The sequence below is a fragment of the Ciona intestinalis genome, chromosome 11 (assembly GCF_000224145.3).
Source record: "Ciona intestinalis chromosome 11, KH, whole genome shotgun sequence".
NCBI classification, from domain to species: Eukaryota; Metazoa; Chordata; class Ascidiacea; order Phlebobranchia; family Cionidae; genus Ciona; species Ciona intestinalis.
In genome coordinates, this window is record NC_020176.2 from 124693 (window position 1) to 135000 (window position 10308).

The 10308-nt window shown below is 36.8% G+C and overlaps 1 protein-coding gene across 1 annotated transcript; it reads left to right on the top strand.

Annotated features, from left to right (window-relative positions):
- The first annotated feature begins 2547 nt into the window (after positions 1-2547).
- Positions 2548-10067, top strand: LOC100185757. The gene is made up of 16 exons (XM_002129967.3): positions 2548-2735; positions 3277-3348; positions 3591-3642; positions 4181-4299; positions 4599-4728; positions 5027-5118; positions 5794-5962; positions 6087-6247; positions 6885-6943; positions 7310-7415; positions 7800-7958; positions 8034-8164; positions 8452-8546; positions 8839-9019; positions 9356-9453; positions 9838-10067. The coding sequence occupies exons 1-16, from the start codon at positions 2580-2582 to the stop codon at positions 9939-9941; spliced, it is 1884 nt and encodes a 627-aa protein (XP_002130003.1). The 5' UTR covers positions 2548-2579; the 3' UTR covers positions 9942-10067.
- The last annotated feature ends 241 nt before the right edge of the window (positions 10068-10308 follow it).

Below are 10308 nucleotides of genomic sequence, written 5' to 3' on the forward strand. Positions count from 1 at the left end.
CTTAACGGAAAGACAATATTACATGTTGAGTTATAACATGGGTGTCTTCTTATGCACCAGACACACATGGTCTATTCATACACCTCATGCTCACTGTCGAGTTATAACATGGGTGTCTTCTTATACACCAGACACACATGGTGTATTCATACACCTCATGCTCACTGTTTGGTTATAACATGAGTGTCTTCTTATACACCAGACACACACGGTGTATTCATACACCTCATGCTCACTGTTTGGTTATAACTTGAGTGTCTTCTTATACACCAGACACACACGGTGTATTCATATACCTCATGCTCACTGTTGGTTATAACATGGGTGTCTTCTTATACACCAGACACACATGGTCTATTCATATACCTCATGCTCACTGTCGAGTTATAACATGGGTGTCTTCTTATACACCAGACACACATGGTCTATTCATATACCTCATGCTCACTGTCGAGTTATAACATGGGTGTCTTCTTATACACCAGACACACATGGTGTATTCATACACCTCATGCTCACTGTCGAGTTATAACATGGGTGTCTTCTTATACACCAGTCACACACGGTGTATTCATATACCTCATGCTCACTGTCGAGTTATAACATGGGTGTCTTCTTATACACCAGACACACACGGTGTATTCATACACCTCATGCTCACTGTTTGGTTATAACTTGAGTGTCTTCTTATACACCAGACACACACGGTGTATTCATATACCCCATGCTCACTGTCAAGTTATAACTTGAGTGTCTCCTTATACACCAGACACACATGGTGTATTCATACACCTCATGCTCACTGTCGAGCTATAACATGGGTGTCTTTAACATCGGTCACACATATACGTGTATTTCTTCAAACGGCCCAAAATCAACCGTTGCACTTTGCAGCAATATTCGTCCTTGTCCAGCGTCCGGCCTGCCAATCAACGGTCAGTTTAGTTAACCTTGAAAACATCGTGGTTGGCCACTGTCCACATATTCGACCTCGCTCCGCCCAAGCCTCGTGTTTCACCAAAACTTTATATAGTTTACTCTGCCATCAATGTTAAGTCGAATAAAAAACAATCACCCACAAAGATATGTGCGTTCAGCTTATTAAGCAATTCTATTTTACCCAGTGGGCACTATGTGTGCTAGAAACACTTAACGATAATTGCTTCAAATCAGTAGTTAATTTCATACGGGTTGTCTAAAGTGTCAGCCATATAGAAAAAAACAATCACTTATACAGGTTTATACGTGGTAACGCGCAAAGTTACATACGTGGTAATACGAAGTGTATGAAACAGAACATCATGTTATAACGGCTGTCGCTGCCCTGCAATACGAGAATAAATAAGTCACATACGTGGTAACTCGTAAGCGGTCAAAAAGTATGTGTGAAACAGAACACTCGTGTTATAATGACTGTTGTTGCCCCGCCATGCGAGGATAAATTACATTTATTCATCAATATATTTGCCATTTGCTCCACAGCGCATGCATGCGGTTCAAAAATAAAATGTGTGTAGCCGCTAAATGTCGTAGTAGCTGTCGGCAAAAAAATCACGTTTGCCCGTGTTGAGAACTAGCGCTCTCTGGCGAGTATAATTGATGCAGTTACCAACCGCATATAGCGATAAAGAGACGATTATTTTACATTCTGGTCACAGATGAGAAAATCAGTAGAAAACCAATTGAAAAATCCTAAAACAAGCTAAATTTTAATAAAATTTGAAACCCATAAACATTAAGTATTCATTTCTACATATCTACCTAATGTGGAACTTTCAGAGATGAAATAGTTTTAAACCTGTTTGAGTCTCAACGTTGGTTTAAAAATAAAAAGAAAATCAAAGCAGCATCAACCAATGTTAAACATGCAAAAAACACCAATATAAGATTTATACTCAAGTTATAATGGTATAAACCAATTTATGTGAAATACTTTATTTTGTAAAAAAAGATGGTAATTATAAGACCGTGTTAATTGGTTTCCGGTGTCAAATCAGTTCACTAAATATTTGCTGCACTTGTTTTGCAGAAGGCGACCCACTAAACACACTGATAACGAAGTTTGCTAACCAAGTCAGCAAGTACTGGGATATTACCTCGATCACCCATGCTGATCTCAGCTCTAATTATAAATTCGAATTGTTTAAATAATTTCCCGTGTAAGAAGAATTAGGCGGACGTATTTGTGTTTATCCATTTAAATACAATGACGAGGGTTTTATTTAATTAACATGATGAAGAGATGGAAATTAACAACAAAACATCAACTCACAGTGGGTTGCAGATATTTAATTAAAACGATTATTATATAGTTGAAAGAAAAGTTTGCGTTAAGACAATTTCATCACAGAATTAATTGTATTGGCCATAGGGTAAAAATGTGTTTTTTTTTCGTTGAGTTTTAACTTAAACACCCTTAGGATTTTTTTTAAGTTATTAAGAGCAGATCAGCACATTTTAAAGGAAAAGGGACAGTTGTGTCATATTTATATGAACTATTATTTCTGTATTGTAACTGAGTAGAATTAACTTTTCATTTACGTCACTAAAATTATTGGTTCGTTCCAGGAATTATAAATATGAAACTACAATGCAGACTTTTGTTGCTTTGTCTTCTGTATGTGACGTCACAAATAAAAGTGACGTCATCCATAGGCACCGATTTGGGGGAATGTGCGTGTATGTGCTCCGATGACGTCATGGGCAACAGACCCACATTGTTTTCTACACCAGAAGTTAGTAATGAAGTTTGTTACGTTATAATCTAGTAACATTTTACCTCTATGGTAGCCGAGTGTTGCCACACGTGTTTTTAATCTTTTTCTCTTTTGGCTGCTCCGGTTTAAAACCGTTAATTTTATTCCGACGTTTCTATAATCTTGGTTTAAAACTGGGAATTCGTGCAGTTAGCATTGTTTTTTGTACCCTATTTTACTACCTTTTTTCAATTGTGTTTTAATTGTTTTATTTAAATACAACTCAGTATGACTTTAATTTTTCAGTGTGGGATTAGCAACTACATTTTTTTGACACTTTTAATTAAGATGATGGTGCGGGGTGTAAGATGGTGCGCAAACCTAATATCCAAATTTACTAATCGTGTTTTAAACAAATAACAATCGTATACGGTAGTCGTGAGGACACGGTTTTATAATTCTTTAAACGTTCTTTGTTTACTACCAAATTGGAAGACAAAATACAATGAAAAGGTGTCTCAACTTTCCCCACCGTACTTTAAAAACAAATAGTTAAATAAACTACATAGTATGTTCACAGCACGGAAGATTCTACGAGAGCATTAGAGGCGTAAAAGGTGATCTTGGGCCGTATGGGAGTTTCGGACCACCTGTGAGTCATGTGTTATATAATAGGTTGAATAGCTTAGACTTATTATATTTAGTGTGTGTTCGTCATTTAATTTCTCCCCTAAATATATATTATGTATGATTTCTATATTAAATTGTCTAGAGAGCGGGAAACTAGAACCACGTGGAAACTTTAACACACACCCTCAGAATACAAGATATTGCGAGCGGTTATTTTAACAAGTCGATTATTTTATTAATGGACATTATCTTGTTTAAACGCAGGGCCCGCCTGGTCCACCTGGAGTGGCAGGAACCCGTGGAAGAACCGCTGATGGTAAATAACATACCTTAACGTAATGGTGGGCTACTTTTGAAATCATATAGTAAACACTGCAAGTCTGCAACACTGTAACAAGTGTAAATGGAATCTTAATATAATTAATGAAGTTTAACTAGCGAAGTTGTGGTAAAAGTGAACAATTACCGCTTATAAAGAATCCTCCGGTACGTTACATGATAGCCTGATGAAAAGTATAGTAAGGGGTTAAAGGTGGGTTGGTAGTTAGAAGAACTTACAGGTTATAGTTGTGGGTTAGTGGTTTTGTTTAGCGGGCAGACAACGTAGATAGAGGATTCTTAACTAGCAGTAAGCACTGACGAATTCTTCATAGTGTTTGATTTTCATATTAAACAATACGTTGGGTAACTGTTTGTGATTGGTGGGGGGATTCTTCATTAGCGGTATGACTTTAAATACCTTGCAAACTCCAACTGTATGTTGTGGATCATTTTTATTATTTACTAATTAGAGTGAGCTCTGCTGTGGGCCGCTTTAAAAAAGGTAAAAAATATTCTTCTATACATTAATACAGACCCATTCAAGGAACAATCAGATAAACCTCATGTATCGTGCCTTGCTACTCGTGAAAGTGGAGTCACTCAATCTGGAGTTTATGAGTTGCTACTGACGGGGGAGCATGCACCATTTCAGGTGATTTAAATACAATGATTGTGACTTCAATTATGAAGTAGTGAGAAATTGAGAATAGTATAATATGATTTCCAATATTGAATTTGGAAGGCCATAATTAAAGACACCAGACTTGTTATACACATTGGCTAACCTTAATTATCTGATTATGTTAAGACTTTATCAATTTTATGTTTATTTTTGTGACATTATTATGACATCACTAGGTGTATAGTGACATTATTATGACATCACCATGTGTATTGTGACGTTATTATGACATGACCAGGTGTATTGTGACATTATTATGACATCACCAGGTGTATTGTGACATGAACACAGCAGGTGGAGGGTGGACATTGGTGGGGAGTGTTCATGAAAACAATATTAACGGGAAATGTACGGTTGGCGACAACTGGTCTGGTATCGAAGGTCCATTGGAGCCACAAAGTAAGTTAACAAGCATGAACATGTTTAGAGAGATCTGGAGTCTGGACCTCCCCTTTGTCTGGAAATAGTTAACCATGTCTTTTTTTTGGAAATAGTTAACCAAGTCCTGGGAACGTACTTGCTTAACAGGCAACAACACATTAAATGGTTTATTTGTCTTTTATTTTCTACAAATACAAATTATTCTGATATAATTGACCAAAGCAAATGTCATGTCTGCTTATCCACACATTGCAATAGCTTCAACAACTCGGCCATGGGCATGGGAGTGTTTAACTTAACACGTACACACTTGCAGCATCATCAGCGTGGGTAAACGTGCAAACATTTGGACACCCAGAAGGAGCAACCAGTGCAGATTATAAAAGTCCAGCCTACTTTAAAACATTGGTAACTTTGTTTTGATGTCATGTTTTTCCTATAGTCTATCTTTTCGTAATTATGTATTAGTTTTTATTTTTATTATGCAACCAAATGAACAAGGACTTGTAATAAATTCCGCGAATCTGACCCTGATGCTTATATAGTTGATCGTTTCTTGTATAGTAAAATACAGGAATGATCTGGTCCTACGAAAAGTAACCAACAAAAATCAAGGAGGAGTTAATAAAAAGCAAAATCACTTAAGCAGAACATTATTTGGGAGGGTTACCACTTGAATGCATCGTGAATTAGATTATAACTAAACCTAATAAAACAAACTTATTTATCCCGCATGGCGGGCAAGGACAGTCATTATACCACGGGTGTTCTGTTTCATACACCTCGTGCCTGTTTACAGGTTACCACGTATGTAACTTATTTATCCTTGCATGGCGGGGCAACAACAGTTGTTATAACACTGGTGTTCTGTTTCATACACCTCGTGCCTGTTTACAAGTTACCACGTATGTAAATTATTTATCCTTGCATGGCGGGGCAACAACAGTGGTTATAACACTGGTGTTCTGTTTCATACACCTCGTGCCCGTTTACAAGTTACCATGTATGTAACTTTGTGAGTAATTATTTTTTCGGGTGGATTTGTTTCATTTAATTTTTACTGTATGTCAATGTAATATCCAGGCGACAGACATCATGGTTATGCAAGTTCCCAACGACACTCCGATGTCTTCATGGGATTCTGAGAAGTTACTTCAGTTTTACTCCAACAACCATTTCTTACGCAATTATGGCGGAACCTTGCAAGCTTTATTTGGAAAACATTATCCATTGAAACAACAGCCTAGAACAAGTAAATTAGTTTTGTTAAATTCAATTTAAATCATTTTATTATGAAAATTCGTTTTAGTTCTTGATGATTTGTTAAAACTATAATAGGTATTTAAAGCCACTATTCACTTTCTTTCCACATTCAGACCTCGATGAAGGAAACCTTACCCCAATGCAGACAGCAGTACGTAACATATCAGCAGCAGCCAGGGCAGCGGTCACCAACTTCCATATGTACACTTATGATGCAAGCACATATGACCAGATAACTGATGGAGGAAGCGACATGTACGATGATGGGAATCATGTAAGTATGGTGGGGTAACTTTGTGCTGTAAGGGTCGAAGACAATCTTATAACCGGACAGTGCGCATGAGGTGTATGAATACACCATGTGTGTCTGGTGTATAAGAAGACACCTATGTTACAACTTGACAGTGAGCATGAGATGTATGAATTTAATACACCATGTGTGTCTGGTGTATAAAAAGACACCCATGTTATAACTCGACAGTGAGCATGAGATGTATGAATACACCATGTGTGTCTGGTGTATAAGAAGATACCCATGTTATAACTCGACTGAGCATTTGTGTGTCTGGTGTATAAAAAGATACCCATGTTATAACTCGACAGTGAGCATTGGGTGTATGAATACACCATGTGTGTCTGGTGTATAAAAAGACACCCATGCCATGTTATAACTCGACAGTGAGCATGAGGTGTATGAATACACAATTTGTGTCTGGTGTATAAGAAGATACCCATGTTATAACTCGACAGTGAGCATGAGGTGTATGAATACACCATTTGTGTCTGGTGTATAAGAGGACACCCGTGGTATAACTTGACAGATATATGTTTATACCATTCATGCTTATTGTCGAGTTATAACATATGCCTTTTCTCTCTATACGCCCATGTTACTAAACCTTCCCTTGCAGGTGTATTACAAGATAGGTGAACAACCATACAAGAAGATAGTATATGGAAGGAATTACAGGTAAACATGAAGTCATTGATCACTTGTCTGTATCTTGTGTATTACATGTTGTGCAACATAATTCACCATTGTGGGCGTGTGTTTCAAAACTCATGACTATAAGTTCTTTAAGATATATTAAAGGGAACCAGCCACAAACATACATATGTGGTAATTTGTAAGCAGGAGGTGTATGAAACAGAACACCCATGTTATAAAGACTGTCATTGCCCTGACACGCAAGAATAAAGTTACATATGCGGTAATTTGTAAGTGGGCACAGGGTGTATGAAACAGAACACCTGTTTGTCGTTGCCCCACCATGCGAGGATAAATAAGTTTCATTTATTCAACTTACTCATTTATAAGTTGTTGAATAACGTACAGGGACCTGGCAAGTGGTGTGCAGATCACAAGTTACATGGACCATCCTTTCATGATGTTAATGTGGGGAGCTAATCCTGGTGGAACAGTCCCTTCATTTTCTATAAAGGTTTGTAGATTATAATTTGCAATAAATTAACCTGTTGTATTTTTAGTAAAAAGTTGTGCATCAAAATGTTTCCTGTTAAGTATAGAATATGACTATTTAGACATGTAACATTATTAAAATAGTTGTTCTTTAAGGTGGAAGTTTTGCATTAAAATACCTCTTACCCAATCGGTGCAATGTTTTACCAAAATATTTTAGAATTAATCTCAAATTTCAGCAGTGCTTAATAAGCAAGTATATAATTAACAAAAATGTTGTCAAAAAACATGAATATTCCCAGGAACTGAGCAGGTAACATTTTTTTGCCATTCAGGTTGCTGGATATACAAAGAGATCTGGGTTTTTTAATTAAAACAAAGTTCTGTATTCATATTCCCCCTATAGGTTGTCTCAGGGACCGGTGCAGATGGTGCCGGCAATGCGAGGTCATTCAGTGGGTCATTGACCTCCAGTAACCTCACTTGTAGTTACCAAGCATATGTTGTGTCTGGCTTGAGTGACCCCTCAATTGGTGAAGTTTATTTCCTTTGCTCCAACCCAGTGGTATGTTGTTGTTATTTCATAATTGTTAAATTTATTGTGTCATAATGATGGGATTATGATGTCATTATTCCACAGACATGGAGGTCAGTTGTGACATCACAGTTAAGAAGGTCAGCGTGGAGTTCGACGACAGATAACTTGAACAACGCGGTATCAGTTGAGGGGAACCCCCAGAACTTCCTCATGGGTTATACTCTGTTATCAAGGTAAATGTTTATTGTTTGGCCGACAATTTAGACAAAAGTCACAACTGGGTTGGAGCAATTTGTGCCAAGTGTCTTGCCCAAAGCTGCACACTTAGTGTCAGTAGCCTGTTTTGCTTTGGTTGATCCACAGTGCTGGCTGATGGAATAAAGTTACAAAATATCGGTCTCCTAATCTTGCAACAAAAACATCTTTTATTAAATCGTTGTAAATTTATTCCGATCTATATTTGTGTTTATGTTATAATAGTGTTTGTTATTTATTATGATGTCATAAAATGTTTTTCCAGAAACAATCTTCAACACAATTCGATCGATTCAATAAAGATTGAGGCTGTGTTGGGACTAATTATGCAAGCATTGTTACCACTGCCTCCAGTGGCAGGTGAGAAAATTCATGTTTAACATTAGTTTTTACTCATATTTTTGGCCCATTCTGATCATAACAGAATACACCATTAGACTATTCCTATGTATAACGTTATGGTTTGATATGCTATATTATATTGCAAGAAACGTCCAACCAGTTGAGTGCTAAATCAATTCAGATTCACGGATATATTACTGTTGTATTTAAACTATTTATAATAGAGATTAAAAAGTTTTCTGTGTTACTTACATTTGACTATTTATTAATATGATAACTTTAATATTATTGTGATAACGTTATTGTTTAGACATCAATTGTGCTCGCTTCAACGAAAGTGTAATTGTTCCCGTGGAATACATAAAGGGGAGTAATGACGTCATAATGAGCAAAATTCCAGTATCGTCACGAAATCAAGTTGAACCGGGATATATTCACTTGCGTGCTGTAGATGTTAGTGGGGATACTTATGCTATGTGCCCTGGTGTAAGGTGTGGAATTAGTGTAACTTATTTATTCTTTCCTTAGAACGCAGGTGTTCCGTTTCATACACCTCATGCTCGCTTGTTTTTTAGGGTTTTTTTTTTTATTAAATTGGCTGACAATTTATATAGGCAACCCATAAGGAAACACTGTGTCATGGCATAAGCTGGGTATGTAATGACACGCGTCACTTATTGCTACAACCCATTGGTCACTGTAACAAATACAAACTGGAAACCAAATTCTAAAGATAAAAATATCTTTTTATCATCAATTATGTATGAAATTTAATTGGCGCTGTTTTGAGCAATTTCCCTTTATAAACAAGAGAGCGATATTTGCAGAACATCTGCATGTGATTCACAATCAGTATGCCTTGTGGGGATTCCCCATGGCCACAACTCTACAAGAAAACAGATGGAAAACTGCGGGGATTTTGCAGGTGGGTGGGACCAAGTGTGTGTTGGACAACTGTGTGGGGAATGTACTTTGTGTGGTGCACTTAATATTTGTATAAAATTAGTGCATTAGTATTTTACTGAAGTAATCGGTACAGCTGCTTTAAACTGACAATTCTCAAAGAACTCTGCATGTGATACCCTGATTCGTGATGTCATATTACGATGTCAAATCAATAATGTCATAAATATGTCTCTTTGAAGTTAAAATTAATTAATACAACAAAGTGAAAGAAATTCGAAACAGAACGACTTGTTAAAAACATAGTGTTCGTAAAAATTACTTGTGTGTAGTGTCAACAGATTGAGGAATTTGTTGAGTTACCTTTCTATTGGTGGCCCATAGTTGATAGTTGTTGTTTTGGCAGGTTGGGCCGGCATTTTATCCGAACACCCGACAGCAACTCTCCCATCAAAGACTGCTCGATCACTCAATGACCAAAAGTCAAGTTTCCTTATTTTCACGCGATGATCAATCAATGTTTTGACGTAATTTGATTCCAGTAATTCAGTCAAACTTTAAATTACTCATAAAGAAACAATCAATGAATATTCTTACTTATCAAATAAAAGACGTAGTGTGTAGTTTTGAACATAAGTTGGATCCATTGTCTCAACTTTAACTTGAATCAACTGTGGTTTATGTAGCTTCTGTTCATAGTTCATTCTCACTGTCAAGTTATAACATGGGTGTCTTCTTATGCACCAGACACACATGGTGTATTCATACCTCATGCTCACTGTCGAGTTATAACATGGGTGTCTTCTTCTACACCAGACACACATGGTGTATTCTTACACCTCATGCTCACTGTCAAGTTATAACATGGGTGTCTTCT

What these genes read in the sequence shown, in the direction of transcription:
- LOC100185757 (XM_002129967.3), top strand. Translation starts at nt 2,580, where the DNA reads ATGAAACTACAATGCAGACTTTTGTTGCTTTGTCTTCTGTATGTGACG. An exon ending in GAAACAACAGCCTAGAACAA is followed by an intron (nt 5,963 to 6,086) that starts GTAAATTAGTTT and finishes TTCCACATTCAG; the next exon opens with ACCTCGATGAAGGAAACCTT. An exon ending in GGTTATACTCTGTTATCAAG is followed by an intron (nt 8,165 to 8,451) that starts GTAAATGTTTAT and finishes ATGTTTTTCCAG; the next exon opens with AAACAATCTTCAACACAATT.